Source organism: Aptenodytes forsteri, unplaced genomic scaffold (genome assembly GCF_000699145.1).
Source record: "Aptenodytes forsteri isolate BGI_AS27 unplaced genomic scaffold, ASM69914v1 Scaffold336, whole genome shotgun sequence".
In the NCBI taxonomy this organism is placed as follows: domain Eukaryota; kingdom Metazoa; phylum Chordata; class Aves; order Sphenisciformes; family Spheniscidae; genus Aptenodytes; species Aptenodytes forsteri.
The window spans coordinates 2,877,512-2,900,442 of record NW_008794911.1 but is presented as its reverse complement, the minus strand read 5'-3'; the positions used below and the strand labels follow the sequence as shown (position 1 = coordinate 2,900,442).

General features: G+C 39.1%; 1 protein-coding gene across 1 annotated transcript in view; it reads left to right on the top strand.

Annotated features, from left to right (window-relative positions):
- Nucleotides 1-20,548, top strand: part of GPR158 (G protein-coupled receptor 158) — a gene marked incomplete at its 5' end in the record, with an annotated part of 208,475 nt that extends 187,927 nt beyond the window's left edge. Inside the window, 5 exons of the mRNA XM_009275250.1 lie at nucleotides 528-766; nucleotides 13,104-13,242; nucleotides 16,113-16,218; nucleotides 18,172-18,318; nucleotides 19,094-20,548. Coding sequence (XP_009273525.1) covers nucleotides 528-766; nucleotides 13,104-13,242; nucleotides 16,113-16,218; nucleotides 18,172-18,318; nucleotides 19,094-20,548 — 2,086 coding nt within the window. The remainder of the gene's footprint in view (nucleotides 1-527; nucleotides 767-13,103; nucleotides 13,243-16,112; nucleotides 16,219-18,171; nucleotides 18,319-19,093) is intronic.
- Between the last annotated feature and the right edge of the window lie 2,383 nt (nucleotides 20,549-22,931).

Here is a 22,931-nt window from a genome sequence, read left to right as displayed (position 1 = left end):
CTAGTGTAAGCACTACTTAGCAACAACTAAAACATCGGTGCGTTATCAACTTTGTTCTCATCCTAAATCCAAAACACAGCACTGTACCAGCTACTAGGAAGGAAATTAACTCTACCCCTGCCAAAACCAGGACAAGCAGACACAGCATCAAAACAAAATGAAATCTCACACACATGGTTGCTATTTTATGGAAGTGACCTTCCCTTTTCCAAAGACAGGATTCTTCCATGGGGAGCTGGAAGGTACAAAACAGCTTGACAACACAGCATGTGAATGCATGCCTCTAACATAAGCATAGCTAATATTTTCTGTTAGTGCTGTGTAGCACTCTCTGGGCAGCAATCAGTTCCATTTAAATACGATGAATATGAAAGTAATAATGTTTCAAATTTCACTCTTGTACATACTGTCAGGGGATAGAACGTTGATAATTTTTTTCAATAATCTGATGGTGAAATAAAATGAAAGTCTAATTCCTATGAGACGGCTAGTGCTCTTTTTAATTCTGCACTGTCTGAATTTTTCAGGGTTTTGAAGGTATTCCTGTCCCGAACTGCTCAGCGTATTCCATACATGACAGGTGGACGAGTGATGAGGATGCTGGCTGTTATTCTCCTGATAGTCTTTTGGTTTCTTGTTGGCTGGACTTCTGCAATAACCCAAAATTTGGAGAGAAACATTCCACTCATTGGTCAAGGGCAAACATCTGACCACCTGATCTTCAATATGTGCCTCATAGACCGCTGGGATTACATGATGGCTGTTGGTATGTTCATTTTCTAGCTTATCTTTTAATTTCTAAAATAAAGCTTGGTTGCCTTTTCATTTTTCTTCTTTCAGAATATCTTAAAGTTTGTCAGACTGCGTAACATCACGTGAAAAGCTTCTAGGGAAAAGAAATACTGGCTTTTTTTTTTTTAAATTGGCTGAGAAGTAAAACATTTAAAATATACTGAGACTTTTATGACTTTCAAAGGTTTGTAACTTGGATTGTAGTAACAAAGTGATGGGTGCTCAAGAAATTTCGTCTTTGAAGGCAGAAGATACGCTCTTCTACACTATTAAAGGGAGAAATTCTGACTAGAATAACAGAAGCTTTTTGCTTCTGCACCACGGAACTGGGCAGAGCTCTTGTGTGTGAGGAGGGAAAGAACTTGCAAGACGACTCTTTCATAACCTTACAGAAATTAGTATCAAAGTAATGGGAATAGGAAATGCACTTCAAACGTCCCAACTTAACGTATTTGTTAGATGTGCTCTCAATGCATGGGATAGGCAGGAGCTAAAAAATGACATGCTGCAGAACTCATACGGAGGAGGAAAATGACACATTTTTGTTTCCTTAATTTTATAACAAACAGTGGGTTCCCCATGCCAAGGTGCAGTTATACAGTGTAATGTGCTTCCTCCCCATGGCCGGACAGCTTCAGTGCTTCTGCACCTAGAGCCGTTGTTTCTAGTACAGCCCAGGTGTACCACCCACTATCTCAAATACATCAGTGTTGTGAAATCTGAAACAAATTCTTACCTTTCTGCCCTTTCCCTGCTTCCCCCATGGAAGCATGGGGGGGAGCATGTCTTTTCTGCCCTTTCCCTGCTTCCCCCATGGACGTCCCACTGACAGAGCTCCGCTGCTGAGGATTAGGGAGAGGTAATGGTGGCTCCTCCACATGAGAGTGCAGATGGATAGAAGCAGCCTGGGGGTATGAGGGGTGTTTTCTCTGAAAGTGATGTACAGAAAGCCAGTGCATAGTAATGCATGGCAGTTTTAAAGGGCAGAACACTGCTGCCAGCTTCACCAAGGACTTTCCGTGGCTCTAAGGTGCCCCTGTGCTCTGCTCTTCTCTCCTTCGTGTAAGATCTCAGAGGCAGTCAGGCACACTGGTACCCCATGTGTCGGTATGCTCACTGGTAAACCACGCAGGGAGGAGTATAAAGGAGTACATTTTGAAACACGTCTCAGTTTGGGCCCTTTTGGAGCCCTGATAAAATGATAAAATTATTTACTGATAAAATGTAGCTATACTTTGCAGTAATGGAATAGTACTATTGCCAGAGATGATGTAAAATTAATAACGAAAGAGAATTAAATGTGGAACACTTGATGATGTCATCTGCACTAATCCATTTTGCATCAAAATGTTACTGCATTTCACAGGCAGTAATACAGTGTAGTTTTATTAAAACTTTGATCGTGGTGGTTGTTGCATAATGGCAAACAAATGTTTTTATTCTCTGGGTTTTATAGCTATGGTAGTGAAGTGATTAACAACTCAGATCTTAATGCCTAATTATGATCAGTAGTCCCTTTTTGGTAAGAAATTGCGTAAGTTGCTGTCTGCCTAGTGTTGGAAAAAACAAGGATAATTTTTTAAGGTATATTTACGTTTAAAGGGATTTTTAACATTTTTCAAAATACACTCAAGGGCAGTAGAGACAAAGCCAGCTCTCAAGCTTGAACAAAACTGGGCAGAATTTCTTATGTTCTGTCATTTTGCATTCTTACCCAAACTACCTTATAAGAAGAGTTATGTTTGTGCAAGTCTTCTGTAAACTATGCAGCCACATTAGTGGTACCAGGAGATGTACACCTACAAGTCTGTACTAACATGTGTGTGTCTATATATATACTTATATATATGTGTGTGTATGTATGTGTGTGTATAGGCACTTCAAGATTTTTATTGTTAATAGCAGTCTGAAAAGCTTACGGCCAGTAGGAACTAGTTCCAAAATTAGATACTTTATCTCAGAGATGTGTCAGGAGAAATACCCATAACGCAGAACCCCTTTTATTCCTATAATTGGGAGCAGCCTTGCAAAAGAGTCTATGTGATAAATTAATGAATAGATTATGATATTTATTTTAAATGCCAAAATAAAAATGCTGGATGATAATTTGTGAAAGGCTTGTTATTTCATTTAATTTAATCAGGCACAGTATTTTATCTAAAACTAGTGAGTGTTTTGGAGTATATTCCATCACCTATAGCCCTTGCTGGAATACCTCCCTGTTTCACTCAGCTGTCAACGCTGTACTGAAATGTGGAGAGGGAATTTTCAAGGTCGCAGATTAGTGAAGTGAGAATTAACAAGGCTCTGTTAGAAAGTCGTAATGAGATGAATCCTTTATGCTACCAGAGATTATTGGAGTTAGGTTTTACGAAGCATTTTCCATACTAATCATGCTACTTAGGCTCTATCTCTGTAGACTTTCATTGCAGTGAATGTTTTATATTTACATTTCCATTAAGTTTAAGAGGATGCTCTCTGTGAGAGAAGTAGGGACTTAGACACAGGTTCTCACCATTTCTAGCATTGCCTCTGCACTCTGTGATATGCTGATGAGAAAAATTAGCATTCACTAAATCTTATTTTATCTACATAACATAATGTAAGTTAGTATGCATTTTCCTTGAGGTTGGATACTTGTGGGTAGCTTAGTTGTCACTTGCCTAGATTCTTTTATTTCCTTTGTGTTCGTTTCTGCATCGCTTTCAAGGTTGGGGCATCTGTCTTGTTGACGAGCCATGGCATGGTTGACAATCTGAGATTTTGGAGAAAGACCTGAGGGCTTGAAAACACTCACCCACTGTCAAACCACGACACCCGCAAAGCCTTTTTCCTATGGCCTGAATATATTCTATACTTCTACCTGTCACAGCTAGATTCCAAGTTAGAAAAAAAATCAAGTGATAAACTTTTGGTACCTAAGGGCTCGCAGTGTCACAAATCAAACTATTATTCTTTATCCTGAGGGAAAAATCCTGTAAGTGAAACAGATATCAGCACAGGATTTAAAAGAACTTCCTACAAACTGGAAAAAAAGGCAAAATAATAAGCTTAATGAACAAAAACCCAGGCAGGAGAGAAAGGCAGGCAGAGAGATAAACATGCATGCACAAACACAAATAAAAAGCAGAGGTGAAATCTTGGCAGGTGGATGTTCCTGACTTCAGCAGGGCCAGGGTTTCACCCAGCACGGATAGGATTTGAACTGTAGTTTTTAAAAATCCCCCCATGCATTCTGTGTGTATTTTTCAATGTTTTATTTTAAACCAGAAGTGAATGGCAGGTATTAACTAAGTGCAGGGAGGTAGTTTCCTGCAGCACCGGTTTGATTCCTGGCTGGCAGGAGCTGGGCTGCTCCCGCGCAGCTGGCCTGAGCTGCTGCAGTAGCCCACTCATCAGTGGGTCACGCTTTGGGTCCTGGGCATCAAGAGGATTTCAAACGTGAGGCTGCGTCATGGTTACTGAATGCCCTCAGCCAGGAAAAGGAACAAAATAAGTATTTCAGGCTGTTCCCAAAAGAGCTCCCTCCCACTCTTCATTTGTTGCTATTTAACCTATATCATCTTTGCATCTAAAGAGGGTATGAGTTGCCAGGACAGGCTCTGACAGATTGGGCATTAAGACTGCCTATACAGTTTTGAGCTATGGCATTGTAATACAGCCTTACGAGGCCCTTTATTAAATTTTCTACAGGCCCTCTGCTGAATTCAGCGAATGAGTGATTGTTATTTCTTTTTGTTATCCCCATTTGATGTGGCCCTATGCCATATTCGGGGTGTGTTGTTCAGAGCATGCAATGAATAAAGAACTGTTCATTTCCAAATGGGCATTTTTAAGCCGTGTTCTCCTTAGCATCGATGTACAAAGATTAAAGCCAAAATTGTTAACAGTAGCTATCCATTTTGAGTGTCTGTCTTGAGACATCTGGGGACTGTTTTTTCAGAGTACTGTTTGTAGCCTCCTCTATGTGGAAAGCACAACCAGGAGGCACTTGTTAGAATTCAGCACTGATGAAGATCTGGCTACAGTTCTCACATTAGATACTCAGAAAATGTATCATGTAAAAATAGTGATCACTTGTGAAAAGCTTACTCTAAGTGATAAGACCAGGGCTGTATAAAATGTTTGCAGCAGAAATAGGAAAAGAATCCTGTTTTCTGAAGGAGCCTTCAGCTCTGTCCCTTTCCTGCTTGTAAGCCACTCCTCCTGCCACCATGTACACCTCTTTCACAGTCCGCATCACCAGCACTGTGTGTGGTTTCTGTCCCTCATCTCCAGGATATGGTAAACCTGGAAAAGGTATGGGGAAGAGCAACAAACCTGATGAGTGGTGCAGAATGTCTCCTCTATGAAAAGAGACTAAATCAAGTGGGACAATTCACTCATCTCATATTAGCTGTTTATTCCAATTTAATTTAAAATAAAACATGCTCAATGATGATGGAGAATGGAGCTTTTAAAAAAAAAATATTTTTTTTTTTAAACAATGACCAGCCAACATTTTTCTGTTTTCCTTTCTCAAAAATAGCTGGAACAGGTTGAGCAGTTTGGGTTGCATTACCCCCTGCAGTAATGTTGCTTTTTCTTGGTATCTGCTACATCACAGGTGAAATCCTGTAGCCTTTATTTAGGCACCATTTCTACAAAGTATTTCTGCTAAGGAAACCATATTTGGGTTACCTTAGCTGCATGTTTGTATATTGGTAAATGCCATATTCAGATTCTTCTGCAAGCCACCTGCGGGAGGTGATGGCTTTGGGAGAGGCTGGAAGATGCCCTGACTTGATCTTGTCTTTGCACCACCCTTTTTTTAATCCACTTCTTGTACTGCTCCAAGTCTTTCCAGCCCTTCAAGTACTTTGGAGACCATTGGCATTTGTTTGCATCCTCTATAAGATGTGAGAGTAGAGGTCCCACACTCAGCTTGCTTTCAGCTGCTGGTGGCAGAACTTTCTAATTCTGTTCTCCCTCTTTCATCTGCACACACGTGAAGCGGATGATGGGGCACACAGAGACAGAATAGTGGCCAACTGGCTTTAATAACAACAGTGAGCTAGGGAAGGAATGAGGCAGGACAGCACATCTGTGTAGAAAAAGGAATAAAATGCATGAGTATAAGGGCTAAAAGAAATGCAGAAGTGAGGGGAGTTCCTGGAGATTGTAGACCTGGGTGCTGGCATATGTTTCGTTCAGTGAGACTCCTAGGCATGTTGCTCACACTCAAGTCAGTGGATATGTCTCCATTGCCAGCAAAAGCCATCTCGAGGTCACCCTCAAGCCATGGGGCCCATAGACCGTGGGTCAGCTTGTCCCTTGCGTTACTTCGAGTGGACCTGCAAGGCAGACTTGTGGCTGTGTGAGGGACGGAGTGTGCTGTGCCCCCCGCCAGCCCATAGACCCCTGCTCTTCTTTCAGCCTTGCACAGCCACAGGCCATGGAAGTTCCAGTAGAAAAAAAAAGTCAGGATTTGGCACTATTCATTGTTACTCCACACATAGGTCTCTGTATTGCTGTGCCTAGCTAATTAAAATGATGCTGAGATATGGTGAGAGAGACAGATAAACCTCTGGTAATTTATAATTTGCTAGCAATAACTCAACACATGATTATACATGTAATCACAGCTCATTGAAATATATGAAAAACCTTTTAGTTGAAGAAAAAAACTTCTGCTATGACATGGTGCAACTCTCACTAGGTGGGAGATTGGACGCAGTGAGGCAGAAAGAGGCTGCGCTGGCTGGCAACACAGGAGCAATCGAGAACACAATTTTTTTCCTATTTTAAAGTGGTGCATGCTCAGCTCCAGCCGGCACCCTAAGTGGATGAATGAATGGAAGAGCCGTGCTTCCAGATCCATAGCTCACTTCATTTCAGTAAAGGGGATTTAAAATGTAGACATTAGTCTGATGAAATGAAGTGTGATGGAGAAGTAGATGAGTTGTTGTAGCTGTTTTATGGATGTAAGTAGAGTTGTAATCAGTAATTTGTGTCCAAAACCTGAGGAAAAAATGGTGTAACTGTTGGAACAGTACTGTTTTACCAACAGTGCAAAGTTCAGAATACCAAACGAACTTAGTCAAGTTGCAGCTGTAATGGGCTCTCCCTTGTTAGTGTAAGGAAAGGAAGCAGAGCATGTCACCGTCTCTGGAGAGCAGTGGCCTGTTCTTGGCCTATGACGGTGCTTTTTAAGCAAATGAGTGTGGTCAGACATAGAACATCATACAGTCATGAAAATGGGCTTTAATCCTTCAGGAGCGTCTTCTTTTTGCAGGTAGCTTTTGGACAGCAGAGTGCAAGCGAGCATGGGCATGGGTATCCTGGCTCCAGGGAGCTCCTTTCAGCAGCTCTAGCCCACCGCCATCTCCACCGAGAGGCTGGCCTGAAGAGGCACAAGAGAAAGGAATTTCTGGCAGGGTAGGAGGGCTGAGAAGCAACCAGGACAGCCTGAAATAACTCACTTTCCTTTCCTGACCATGGCGGATTTAGGATTTAAACTGTTCACAAATCTGGATAAATTTCTTTCTGCTGTCATCTTGCAGTGACAGGGTGGCATTATCCCCATTTTACACAGCCAGAGCTGAGGCACGATAAGATTAGGGTTATATGGTCCATTTAATCTGGGTGCCCATTTTGCAATGCCTTTGACTTGGTTACAAATCTATATATAACATGTTATGTATGGTCTCACTGTCTACAAATACAGCCCTGGGTGCTTAGTTCTGCTGCAAATCGCAGCAAAAATGCCTCGGTTGGCACCCAAATAGCAAGAGAAATGCTCTGTGTGATCATCTCTGTGAAGTTTAGCTTGAGTGGGGACTTTTTTCATATGCACAGGAGCTTGAGGTACAAAGTTAGAATTCATTCCGTTGTGCATGTGCACAAGACTGCTTTTTTTCCCCTGCAGTCTTTTCTGTCATTCACTAGACATCTAAATATCATTTAAATGTCATTTGCAACAAATTACAGAGCCAACCTTGATTTATCTCTGGAATTACTCTGTCACATGCATTAAATGTCTGGTGTCTTAAGAAATGATATAGTTAACTGAAGATTATATATGCAAAAGAGAGCAAGTTAAGGCTGCATATGTGGTATTTTTATTTTAGTGCTGTCCAGTTCTTAGAGACAGCAAAGCCGTAGAAGTAAGGATGAAGTACTTTCCTAAGGCCTCTAAGAAGGGTTGGTGTGTAAGCCATGTTCAAAAATCCAGCTTCACATTTCTTGATTTTTCATGTTTCCTTATATGATCTTTGCTTTTCTGAATCCTTTTTTTCTTAACTCTCCTGAAGTCATTCCCTTACTGCCTTTACCCCGTTTGTCATCTGTGGGTGTTCTCTTCCCGTACCCACTCAAGTGTAAGGAGGCTCTCAATGACTTTTCCAAATCTTGAAAGAGAGAAAAGTGGCTTTGATCACTGCTTTCAGCTGCATTTCAGTCATATTTCACTCTGCAGTTCTGTGCAGCCAGGCGAAGCACAGACATCTGCAGGGCAGGCAATGAGAGGGGATATGCATTAACGCAGGAATTTACTTGTGCTGGGGGCTGGACAGGCAGGAGCGGGTCAGTCTGCATTCGCTGTGCTGTGTAAGGCATGACACAACTCAGCTAATGGACACTGAAAGAAAATGTCACAGAGACTGTCTCTGGATACGGCTTTGCCTTGTACTGGCTTTAAATACGAAAGAATAATTTGCAACACAGACAACTGCATGTTTAGCAAAACCTAGTAAATATATTAACCCAGATCTTCTGAGGAAATGTGGTTGTCAATAATACCAACCCCGAGTCTGTTCTTTTCTATAGAGCAGATACATATCACATACTGTGAACATTTATCATTGTCCTTCGTTATCAGAAGATGCAGAATATGAGCCATGGCCTAAACAAATCTCAAGTGAGCAGACATGGCGCACTCTTAGTTGTAACAGGCTGGTGGCACTGGGCATGAGTCTGGTCCAGTGTATTGGATGACCAAGCTAAGTGTTCCAAAATGCTCCATTTTCCAAAAACATGATGGGCATTGCAAAGAAAATGAACGATCGTGGTTTTTAAACACCAAAGAATATAACTAAGCAGGTTGATTACATAGTGCAAAGACCAGATAAAAGGTTATGTGGACAGGAAATACGTAGTGACTAGGAAGAGAGATATTTAAAGATTAATTCATTTGTGCACATGACATATTGAGGCCAGATTACATTTTCATCTCTTACCTTCCATTAATACCTACATCCATTTATGCCTTTAAAGCAACTGTGCCTTTTCTTACTCTCTTATCTATCAGATGTTCGCACCCGAAATCTGAATGCGTTGTTTGGACAGTTATAAAGTAGCTACTGCAGGTTTTTTCAGAGCTCTTTTATGCTTTATTTTTTTGACTCCACATTTTCTGTCCAGATAGCTGTTAACAGCTCTCTCTCCTAGGAATTTCCATCATTTTTCAGAAGGGGAAAAGAAGGTATTTCTTGTTCTTAATATGTAAAATGGGCTAATTTGTAAGCCTTATGATAAATCATACTTAAAGGAACAAGATCATGTGTTTTGAGCTTTGAGTTTGGTCTTGGCAGGTTTGCAATATGCTAAAATATTCCTTCAGTGGTCAGGAAGTCACTCTTCTACACCAGGCTTGTAGTGGAAAATTATTCAGCAAGCCAAATAGAAATTTCATATCACATCTCACAGATTTTAATAATTAAAGATATTTGGCACAAAACAGTCACTAGTGTGCCATAGACAGAACTAATAAGACCTCAGAGATCAGTGGTACATAAGAACCTTGCTGCATGGTGGCCAGATGTGCTCCATTATCTATCTATCTATCTATCTATCTATCTATCTATCTATCTATCTATCTATCTATCTATCTATCTATCTATCTATCTATCTATCTATCTATCTATCTATCTATCTATCTATCTATCTATCTATCTATCTATCTATCTATCTATCTATCTATCTATCTATCTATCTATCTAATCTATCTATTTGAAGTTAGTTATATCAGTGCTTTTCATTGGTGTAATAAATACATTAATATGTCACCTTATTTTATATTGAGAAACCAAAAAGGTCATATAGAAAACAATACAGCAAAATTTTATAACACCTTCAGGTTTTTGTTACAAATTGCACTAATAGTCTGTAGCTAATTATATGAATTTGATTTCTCCCCTCAAACACAGCTTCTATATGATACATTTAAGCTGTGTAATTAGTGGTTTAGATAACAAATTGGTTTTCTATCAGTCTGTTTTGTTTGTTATTGCTGAGTTAGACTTAGCAAGTTTAGGAACTCTGTTATTTTACCTTGTGTTTTAAAAGCTATTCCCTATTTGTGTTGCATACCAGATGTCACACTAATTATCATCTGCAGACAGGAATGCCAGCTCTGCTCTAAATGTAAAGCTTTTATAAAAGCATTACGCATTAAATGGTGCAAACTACTGTTATGGTCCAGTATATTAATACTTTGAAATCTCCTCTTGTTGTCTTAGGAACTCCTTGTAACTATGATTGTGAAACTGAAAACTGTGAAATTTTCAGAATTAATCAGATCTGGAGATCAAATGCTACCTTCATTCCTACTTAGCCCAGCTCATTGAAATTGGTTTTTATTATGGAGGTGTGGCTTTTTTATTTTCATTTGCTCTCTGAGATACCTATATACAAATCTGTATTTAAAAAAAAATTAATTCTTGTAAATCTTCAAACTTAGACCAGGTTTTTTTTTTCTTCTAAGAATAAGCAAAGTTTGGCTCACACTCTTTAGTTTAAGTAGGAATACCTTCAGCACATGGAGTTTTATACATATGTTTTCATCCTTTTAAAAGCCAAACTTCTTCAAACTTTCAGCTTCTGTTAGCACTTGTAACTGATCTTTTCAATCAATAAGAGACTTGAGGCTCTTCTCACTTCAGCTGAGGAAGAGAAAGAAGAATGTACCATGGGTAGTTTTGTGGAGTATGCCTGTTATTTCACAATTAGCTCACCTATTCAGTTCTGCTGCTAATGTTGCGTTTTTTACTGCAGGGGGACTTTGGATGAAAGGCAAAATGAGAGGAAATAGGCTCTCTGGCATGTTCTGGGGAATACCTGCTGAACTGTATTAATAAGAAGAGTTTCCATAGAACGTAGGACAGTAAGATACAGTGATCTGGCTTCAGCAACCTAATGTTAAACCATTTTCTCCTTTTCAATTTCTTCTAAATCAATACGGAGCAATTAAAGCAATAAATTTCAGTGCTTTGAAGAGCAATACATTTCAGTGCCATGATTCTGCATATGCGAGGCAAGTGTACGTAAAGACAAAAAACAAAACCGCTAGCATTTGTAAAGGAGCCTTTAATCTTATTTCATTGAAGCAAAATTTGTATTCCACTTGCTCAGAGAAGACTTCAGGAGCAAGATGGCTTGGTAGATCGTTGCTGTGTTACTGGTTTTTAAGAAACCAGAGTAATAGACTTCACTGGTAGCATAGCTAATTATCTAGGAATGAAATGGAAGTAGCAGCCAGTTTGCCCAAACAGTGAGTGTATGGGGGATGTGGGAAAGACATACCTGCGTACGTGCTTTTGTAGAGCTCAAAACCAGGCTGGGACACATAGTCTCAGAAGATTCATACCATGCTTCTTTCATTTTGACACTCAGTAAGGTCCCAAGTCAAACTATTACTTAGTCAAAAGGTTTATTATTGTTGGGATTTTGGTGAGGAAGAACACAAAAATAGCAGCATGTGTGGATTATGCCTTTTCAGATGTTCGTTTTTATGTAACTGGTAAAACTGTTGGGTTTATGTAGGAGATGTTGTAGTAAAAATGATGGTCTTAAAGCCAGGCCATCTATTTTTGATAAAAGTAAGAAACATGCAAAGTGTTGTTCAAACTGAACTCTTCTCAAAACACAGAGAGATCTGTGTAACTAAATTCATTTTCATTTTACCCAGACTTGTCTCTTACTGACTTTAGCTGAGATTCATAGCAAAACTAAAAGTTTTGAAATGCTATAACAATATCATATAGGTAATTTACAGCAGTTATGGACTATTAAAAGTGGAGGAACCAGAGGACCTGTTCTCATGAGATATCCAATGCAGAAGTTTTATTTCAATCTGTTGCTAATGGCAGGGTTCACAAGCATTTGTGTCCTTATCCAAACCAGACCAGTAATGATATACTGGTCACTACCATAGAGCGATGTCATTGATCACCAGTTCTAGTTACAGTATAATAACATGTGTTGGCAAAAATAAGTATGAAAAAGAACTGATTTTCTATTATACTACATTTGACTGTAGTTTTTACTGCAAAAATTCAACAAGGCAAAAGCAGTGTATGAGTAACAATGGGATCACACTCAATTTCTGAAGCTGGTCCGGAGCAGTGCCGGCATTGCAGGGGTCTAACATGGAACTGCACATTGCTGGATAACACTCAAACACTTCCAGCCATCATCAACCCAGACTGCGAGGCAAGAGGGACAGGCACCAGCTCTACTCATAGCTAGATGGCAGAGCTGTGGTTTTTTTTCTGGAAGGGGAGTTTTTTCAAGATGAGTATGAAATCATTTCATTTGTATCAAAATCAAAATGATGTCACAGCAGACTGTCCGCTGGAAACTGAAGTCAGAGTACTGCTGGGTGCAGATGAGTTAGCTCTAACAGCATAGTTTAAGCTGATCCTGACCCTTTACTCCTTCTCCTTTCTTTCTTTACTCATTTTTCTCCTAACAGAGAAACATGTCATTTGTTATAATTATATTAGACCCTCGGAAATGACTCATCATATTATGGGCACCAGCAGAATTGACTATCATGAACAGAGGAATTTTTTTAACCCAAAATATATTGTTACATCTGAGTTATAAACCTTTGAAATGAAACTGTTGTCTTAAAAAGCTTGTAGTCTAGTAGTAGCACCAGTATCTGCCTTTATAACAGGAACGAGAGCTACAAATAAAAATACTTGTTATTGTTATGTCAAACTAATGTAGTACCAATTTGAAAAGCAAGCAAGCAAGACATTATTAGACATTGTCTTAAAGTTTGTCAATTGAAAAACTGAAACACCATGAATGTAAAGGTTCCCGATCTGGAAAAAAGAAGTGTGTAAAATTAAAACCAAATATATCACGTACAGTGACAGTATCTGAAAGTGTTTGAATGCCTATGTGTGTACATATATACATGTATGAGTGTATATTGTCTTTGCATAGATACTCACACATACAGAAGATGCTATAGTACTTCAAATTTCCTTCCTTTTTCATCTATAAAACTAATTGTAAATTATTTCTTTTTGTTCTTCTCACAGCTGAATTTTTATTCCTCTTGTGGGGTGTTTATCTCTGCTATGCAGTGCGGACAGTCCCATCAGCATTTCATGAGCCACGTTATATGGCTGTTGCAGTTCACAATGAGCTCATTATCTCTGCTATATTCCATACAATTAGGCAAGTGATCTGTAGATCTAGTAATTAACTATTTATCTTTCAGGTTTCATATGGTGCAACTTAAAATGGGTGAATGGGATAGGATGCATAATGGGAGGCAAATTAAGTGATTCCTAAACTTAAAGCTCTTCCCATAGGATTTAAGAATGTGTACAATCAACTTGTTAATTGTATAATTAGGATTCTTTTCAGTATAGCTAGCTGATATGTTCTTGGATCAAAGTTCAGTATATATGATAAATTAGATATAGCAAAGCTACTGTCTGTCTTCAGTCATCTACATACTGCTCACTGGTTTGTATCCCTAGAAAAACAGCAGGTAAGAATGTTGGTTTATATGAACTTTTCCTGGTGTGTAACAGATTGGCGAGGTGCAGCTGTATGTTAAGATAATTATACTGGTTTGTGCATGAAGCATAGTGTTTTATATGCTGACATAAAAAATAATTATGCATGTGATGCTGTAACAGTAATATAAAGCACATGTTGCTGTAACAGTAATATATAGCATGTTTCTTATGAAGTTTATAATGAGCTCTACATTTCATACTTGTAAATTATTAGAGTAGTAACAAATAAATAAGGGTCTTTGCCAGAGCTACATGAAAATTACTATATATGCCTTTCCTACAGAGTACCCTGTAAAAATGAATTGGTCCTAGAAAATTCGAAATAGCAAGATAACATGAATTTCATCTCATCCTGTAAGAGATTTTTATGACTTTCTTATGACATTCTCACGCCTGCCTTTGCCTCCTGACAGACCTTATCTACTAAGTTTTTTTTTTTACATCGCTCCATTGACAGTCTTCAGATACTCTTCTCTGTTCCTTGGTCTGTCTTGGAACTCACATTTCTCCCCGACTTCTTGATGTTTGCTTCCATGAGGCATAATTTTTTCTGAGTAAACATCAGCAAAGCAAATCTTTCATCTCTATTCCTTCCAGGTGCTCTCTTCCCTTATCATTGTTATAAAGTTCACTGCACTTTTCAGGCTTGCAACTTTTTGTTTCCTTCACCTTCTCCTACCCCATATCTCAACGTCCAGATACTCTCAAAATCTTCTTTACTCCCTAACACAAACATCTGCAAAAACAATGTTTAAAATCTGTATATGATGGAAGCATTTTTCTTTTCATTCCTGATAGATATAAAATTCAGTTACAATACTTTTGAATTTATTATAACCAATATGACAGATGCGGGTCTCTCGTGCTGGCTAGTCCAGCCTGAGGTTTGCTCATGAATTGCACATACACACGTGCAAAGCGTAGAGAGTGAGATCACACAGACATTAGGAGAAAGATTTAATGAGAAGATAGGAGATGCAGTGATCAGATACAGGGCTCAGTCAGTTCCAACTTGCTTACATGTCACTAGCCCCTTTTATCCCCCCTTCTTTCCATGCTTGTTCTCCCCCCATCTACCTTAGCCCCCCTCTGTCTCTGTCCTTGTCTTCTCCCAAATAAGCAACTCACCCCTCATTACTTTTTTCCTATTGGTCCCAGTTTTGCTACATCTGTACTCAAATTTGGTATTTCTGATATCATTAGCTAGGTAATCACAGCCTTATATGCTGTTACTGATATGGTTACATCAGTACCGCTGATCTTGCAAGTCCTACTCCCTCGAAGGCTCCCAGTGCTCCCTTCAGTTACCTGTGAAGTTTGGCCACCCTTCAAATAACTGCCCATTAACCACCTGTGAAATCTTGCCATCCCTTACGGCACTGTCTGTAACTTCTGTTCACTTTTTGCTCTGTGGTATGTTATATCCTGTCGTTTCTCACGTCATCTTCAATAGTTCTCATGTTGTGTTCAGTTAGCTAAATCTCAGGCCTGAGCCTCCTCATATCCCTGTACGCCTCAACAGCAACATCTCTGTAAGAATAATTATAATATTTTATCGTGTTCATGAAACATTTCATTTACAAAGTATTAAACAAGAAACGATGACTGTATTATTATGGTATATAAGCCAGTGTTTCATGCCAGACTATTTCTGTTAACAAAAGCTTCTGCAAAACGTGCAGATGCACACTGTGGACTTGGATAAGTTGCAAATGTAATTTCTATCTGAATGATTTTTGTAAACCTGCAAATTACAGGCCAGTGGTACATCCATTCATCCATTGCACTGCTTACCATTTCTATCTGTGGGAGCTCACTAAAGCAGATAAGCCAAGCATGCTCCAGCTAGCTTTAACTGCAGCGCTTGTTCTACCACTCTTTTAGAAAGCTCAGCAAGGAATTGCTTCATTTGGGAGGTTCAGCCACTCATTTCCTAGCGTTCGCAAGGCTCTTGGGCCCTGGGGTATTGAGCTGGGCGGTCCTGCAATCAAGACCATTTCTCTGCTTCCCGCTAAAATGCATTTTGATTCAGTTCTCTCTTTGATGGCTTATCAGCCACACTCTGTAGCTGCGATCTATGGACATCCTGTATTTATGAAGTGCACTGCAATTTATCATAGTACATGTGCTTACTTAACCTAAAATCATCCATTCAGATCCTTAATGTATGTAAACTGCCATAACTCAGTTCAGGCCAAAGAAGCTGTGACAATATAAACCATCCAAAACCCCAGCTAAATAGAGTGAGAATGATGGAATAAGCAATATCCTTTAAAGTCTGTTGTTTCTCTTTATATTTTGTTTTGGCTTGTTGGTTGGGGGTTTTTTGGGAGTTGTTTTGGAATTGTGGTATGTAAGTAAAGCATGTGGATGTAATTTTTAGTCTGTATGAAAGCAATACAGAACAAAACCAGTTGTGTTTGTTCTTTCAATGCAAAGAAACCTAAGGAACATTAAAAATGTTAAATCTAATGCACTGGAGAAAAGGCAGTGAATTGCAACCCTGAATTCTATTTTCAGATTCGTTCTGGCTTCAAGACTTCAGTCTGACTGGATGCTGATGCTGTTCTTTGCACACACACACCTGACTGTGACAGTCACTGTTGGGCTACTTCTGATCCCTAAGGTATTTGAGTCTCCTGTCTCTTTTCCTTTACCAAGACTGAGGAAGATAAATGTTGTCATGCAGGAGCAATGCTGTATAAAATTAGCAAGCAACTGATAGAAAAGGAAGATGTAAAATTTGGCTGTGTTACCTAAAAAGCTGTATATTTTTTTATTTTAAAAACTCTTACACATTTTCAAAGATTCTTTCTTTCAGCTTTCAAAATTCCAGGGGTTTAAAGTACTTAAAATTTTGATGTGATGAATACAAGAAGGAAAGAATCCTGCCTGACAATGCTTATTTCGGGTATTTGGGCAACTATGCTGCTGCCAGAGTTAGCTGAGATCAGACAAAGAGTTTGGGCAAGGGGATAGAAAGACTAGGATGGACTGCTAAATAAAACTAGAATGAGGAGCTTGGATTAGCCATGAGATAGAGAGGTTGGGACTTAAACCAGGCAGTTGTTACAGGCTGAAAAAGGGGAGCCCTTTGTGAGTGAGAGCCTGGGACGGACAGGTGCTGCATACCGAGAGGAGACATGGCCTGTGATATGGAGCCAGCGCTGGGTAGGAAGATGAGTGTGCGTGGGACACGAGAAGATGGAGCATGACAGGAGGCAGGGAAGAGAAGAGAAAGCGCTCCAAGCACTGCAGCACGCCTCCCGTCAGGTTCTGGGAGCAAAGCAACAATATGTCAGTCTCACCAGGGGCAGGAGAACCGCGGGCAGCTCTACCTGTCTGTAGCACCACTCCACAAGATTTGAATGGAGCTTTCTTCTTAGTACCCCAGCAAAGCGAATGATTTTATAATGGCTTTTGAAATGACCGATAATATTAATCAAAAGGTCAAGAGTCAAAGAGAACAATAAATGTGAAAGCTACATATGAAGGAAGAACATTAAGCAGTTCAAGTTGATACAATTATCAGTTTAATGAAGCTGCTATTCCTATCTTTTGCCTGTGTGTCAGAACAGGGTATGCTGATAACTGTCAAACATACGTACATTAAACAATCATAACAAAGGGACACATTGATGCAGCCTTAATACTGAATAACCTTGCTTTATTTTAAATTACTTTTCTGGTCTTTAGCAATAGTCTTATTATTTTCTATTTTATATTCATATACTTTATTACATATCTTCAGAGATGTCTTTCTAGAGTAACCTAGAAAATTTATTGACTTTTCTGAAGCTGACTCATAACTACTGATCAACATTTCCATTTTTAGCCTATTATCTGTGTAACACTGCACAAACGTTTCTTCCAGCACACCAAAGAATTCAGGGAATTAAGAGAAGATTCACAAGGTTTAGTTCCATTCATAAAGTCCTGAGGCCAGATGACTGTGTGGACAATAGTAACTATAGACGAGTGAATCAATATGAATAAAAAAACAGCTGACAACCTCTCTCCAACTCTTGACCCAAGCATTTGCTAAAACTTAGAAGAGAGAAATGAACTTGTCTACTTTTTTATCTGTTTCCTTCTTTTCTTTTTCCTTTATTTTTGCCACCCCATCTCTTCCTTTTCAGGGTCAGGATCTAAAATGGGAGAATTGCTTTCTGCAGGATTATTAAACTGTATGGAATATAAAATACAGTCTTATGGTTTTAGCAGCCTAATTGGAAATACTGGCTGAAAGACTATTTCCATACTAGCTTAATTTAAATGCAATTTAAAGAGGTTCAAATAAGCATCAGCATAAGTGGGAGGTTTTTCCTTATGCACATCTCTTAAGATTTATCAAGTTAAAGCCATCATTAATAAGAGTTGCTTCCATAAAATACTGATACTCTGTAGGACACTACTTATGCCAATGATGCCTGTAGCTAGTATTCTGAGTTCAGAAAATCACATGAAATCCATAGAAGGATCATTGTGCTATAAAAACTGTTGATGTAAACTCTTACAGTGATGTTGAAGTAAACTTTTGCACTGATGGCAACATCTTTTTTATGAATCCTTGTTGCAGTTTTCACATTCAAGCAATAACCCAAGAGATGATATAGCTACAGAAGCTTATGAAGATGAGCTTGATATGGGTCGATCTGGATCCTATCTGAACAGCAGTATCAATTCAGCATGGAGTGAACATAGTTTGGATCCTGAAGATATTCGGGTATATATAAGCCATTTAAATAGCATTTATTTTCAAGAACAACACTTTTTTCTATGAGTAAACTCTGAATTGCATCCATTTGACATTTTTTTGCAGATATCAGCTGAAACAGCTTAGGTTTCTCAATGATTGTGATATCAGGTCATGTAAAATCTCATGGAAAATATTCACTAGTGTGAAGAGAAGCTGCATTACTAGTTGTAATAAAAGTCGTACTGGAGGCTAAAGAGGAGGAATCATCCACAGCAAGAGCTGTTTATCAGTTTACATAGGCTCTTTGAATTATCTTGAAGTGCAAACAGCATATGGTGTCAGTGTGATTAGTCATTTGTACATAACATACATAACTATACATAACTGTTTAACATAAAGTTTTAAAAACACATGATTAACAGAAAAAACACTTTATTCCTATCTTACACGATAAAAGGGCTTATGTTCCCAGAATAAAGAATAGCTATAGAGTTCAGTAGAAAAGCACACACCACAGCATTGCACAATCTGAAACATACAGCATGAATGTATATGAATTGTGCATGCTGTATGATGCACAGCTGTGGAAAGTAACTGGTTTGTGCACAAGGGTTGAACTTACTTTTACAGTGGAAAAAAATGGGATTCAAGTTGATGAGAAATGGCATATTCAAGAATTAGAAAAAACAGTGAAGTAAGTTTAATGCCGTTTTTAGAGCAATGGGTAATTCATTCATCAGGCTGCTTGTTTGACTGGACTCACTCTGTACATACTAGTTTTGCCATTCACTTTGCTTTGCAGGATGAGTTGAAGAAACTATATGCCCAGCTTGAAATCTATAAAAGGAAAAAGATGATTGCTAATAACCCACATCTCCAGAAAAAAAGGTGCTCTAAGAAGGGCTTGGGGCGCTCGATAATGCGACGTATTACAGAAATCCCTGAGACCGTCACCAGGCAGTGCTCCAGGGATGAGAAGGACCTGATGGAGCACAGTGCTGTGAAGAACATGGCCACGCTGAGAAAAAACCCACAGGATTCCACAAGTTCTGCAAAGCCAAAAGAAGAGACTTTAAAAAACAGAGTCTTTTCGTTAAAAAAGTCCCACAGCACTTATGATCATGTTAGGGATCAAACAGAAGAACCGAATAGCCTAACTACAGAAAGCACAGAAGTTATAGCTGCTGAGAATTCGCTTCTGGATTCCTTGAATGGTAACAAATTAACTAAAAATGCTCCGGAAAAAGTTGAAGCTGTCTCCACTGAATCAGTCCCTTTGGTGTGCAAATCAGTAAGCGCACATAACTTAAGTGCCGATAAGAAGCCTCTGCATCCAAGAACATCTGTGTTACAAAAATCCCTCAGTGTTATTGCTAGTGCCAAGGAAAAGACTCTGGGACTAACGGGTAAAACACAAAGTCTAGAAGAAAGCACTAAATCTCATAAATCTCAGCAGAAGGGTAAGGAGGCCAGCAAAAAGTACTCAGCCTCCGATAAAGGGGAGCATAAGGATTCCCACCGGAAGAACTCTACCCACTCTGAGGAAACAAAGAAAACCCATAAATCTGGAATTATGAAACAGCAAAGGGTTAGTCAAACACCTGCAAATCCAGACACAGGCCCAGGTAAGTCTCTGCACAAGGACAATTTCGACATAGGAGAAGTTTGTCCTTGGGAGATATATGACCAAACTCCTGGTCCTGTGCCTTCTGACTCTAAAGTTCAAAAACATGTGTCTATTGCTTCCTCAGAGCCAGAGAAAAACCACCCTTCCCAGCCAAAGGGGAAGTCTCATCATAAGCTGAAGACACCTGAAGGGTATCAACAATCAAATCAAAAGAGCTTAGAGAAGGTGGAGGCAGCCACTCGTGAGACACAAGAGCAGCAGGTCTTTGAAAATGAGAAAAAACAGTCGAATTCCAAGTCTCAGGTTTCCCCTGGGCTGAAGTGTGAGAATGTTAATAGATATGCACCTAATACCTGTGCTGGGGAGCGGGAGGAGCTACCCCAGAAAGCAGCAGAAAAGGAAAACCTCAATAAATTGGCAGAACAGAAAAAAAATGCCTCTTCTGAGGGAAATGTGCTTTCATCTGACTCCCATAAGCCAAGTAGTTACTTACAGCAACCTTTAGCATCTCGAGCTGAAGTCTGCCCTTGGGAGTATGATACACCAGATTTACCAAATGCAGAAAGAAGTGTAGCTTTATCGAACACCTCTGCTATTAGTGCAAATAAAACAGCAACACCTCGAAAATAAGAGGCTTTTGGACTGAGGAGAGTAGCAACATTGAGAAGAAAGACAACAGGAGAGACAGAGGGGACTTAGGCCAAAAGGATCTGAAAATTCCTAAGGAGCATCACTTAAATCAAGGGAATCAGCACTACAAATAAGTAGGAGTTAAGCAAAGTAAATGATCATTAATGTTGTTATTATTTATTTGTTGAGTGCCAACAATGTGATTAGCAGCGCCCAGAATATGGTCCCTGCTCCAAGGATTTTACTGTGTCAGTGAAAGAAACCTGCCTTTGTGAAATCACTTCTCTTTTAAAAGAAAAAAAAAAATAGTGGTAACAAACGCACAGTTTAGATCTTAACCGAATTATTTCTGAATGCCGCAACTGGCTTTAACTTGCCCTTGGGACTTTAAAGATCCAGCAGAAGTAGGGCACAGAAAATGTCCTGATGGCAAAAAGGGGTATCAATGAGCAGCTTATTAAAATGACGACTTTTCACTTTACATATTTAATCTAGATAGCACTGCTAACTCAATGCATCCCAAAAATACATTTTATATAATGATTGCTCTCATTTTCTTACTACTGTGTGTTTAAGTACATTGTTGTGTCTTATATTAAAGCATTCCAGATTGTATAATTTTTGCCAATAACTTTGATATTATGTGACACAACAACACATTTATGCAATCTGCAGATACTTTCTTCTAATTGCAAGTTAAAATACCTGCTGTAGACTTTTTTGTTTATATATAGGATTGCAGTAATCTTTCACTGGCCATGGAAGCCGTAATTCATGTCGGGAAATTCCTTTGGGCTTTGGAGATTTTTTTTTTCATTTCCTGTGGTTTATATAGTGAATTTTTTGGTTTACTCTCTGTTATTTAAATTTATAGTTTGATACTGTATTATTCAGGGGTTTTATATGCAGTAAGTTACTTGTTATGCACTTCCCTGTTAAAGCTCATAGACTTTGTTAATAGTGGAAATTCAGTCGTCTTAGCTGCATATTCTGGTAACTCTTAGGACAACTTATCTGTTGTTTGTTACTAATTGGAAAATATCATCTAACAAGCCAGAATGCCTACTTTAAACATCCATGGTGGTGATCTTGTTCAGTATTTCATACTGAGCATACACTGCTAAATAAGACAAGCAAGAATGACAACGAATATACCCTAGAAATGATCACCTGTTTTACTAAAACCAGACAACTCTGGGAAATACATTAGCTAGCTCATACAGAACGACAGTGTACTGTTTACCCCTGTTGGCAAACCTCCAAAAACTGGCCTTTGGAGTGAGGAGAGAAGTCCAAAATATTACTCTTCCCCCATATATGCAATTGTAAGAGATAGTGGGAATGGAAATGATGGCATCTCTCTCCCACTCTCCAAAATGCTTTGATTGTTTTTTTTTATTTATTTTGACATACATTTACAGTAGAAGTTAGTGTTTAATACAGTGCTAATTTTCAGTAATAGCTACAGTCCTCATCATGCATATGACCTTAATTCATAGATGGCTCATTCACAACTATGAGTCTTAGTGATGGTACACCATCAGGGCCTGAGGACGTATTGTAGAGATTCTGAGGAGCCTCACTAATAATAAAAAACCCTCACTCATCTAAATGCAGTACCAGTAAAGTGCTATTCACTAGAATTGGCTATACATACAGTACTCCAAAACAAAGACAGCTCAGTCCAGAAGAACTTGTGCAATTTGAGAGAAGTGATGGGATTCAGTGGAAGAACATGAAATGAGGATGATTGAATAGAATGTGTTGTTTAATATATATATAATATATATATAAAATAGATATTTATATATGTTTAATATATATATAATGTCGTATCTAATACACACATGCACATACACGTATGTAGTATAAACTGATTTTTGTGGCATCATAGAAAAAGTGGCTTAAGATAAAATGCAGTGAGCAGAGGGACTTAGACAAGCTGGGCATGAAGAGGACTTTTTTTGTCCTTTAAAAAGGACAGGAGACTATGGGCACGTCTACACTGACAGATCAAGATGGATCTGATCTTTCTCTGCTAAGCCCTGACCTGGAACGTGCCGACACCTGAGCCAGCTGGGGACAAGTCAGCTCAGGTCTCAGTGCTGTCTAAACACATTGGCCTCGCTCATAAATTCTGCTCATTAGCTCCACATTAAAGTGGCCGAACTGCCCCAACCAACCTGGTTAGCCTGGACGGTGCTCGATTCCACCATGGGGACTTGCTGACTTAGGTCTTTGCTACCCTGGGCTTGTCTGATTCTCCCACCCCTCTTTTGGGGGGTGTAGTTGTGGCCTAGGAGATCTGGTCTTTGCCTTCAACACACATTCTCTGGCCGGGACCCTTGCAGCCCAGAATCCCTGTTCACCTGTGAAAGGGAGT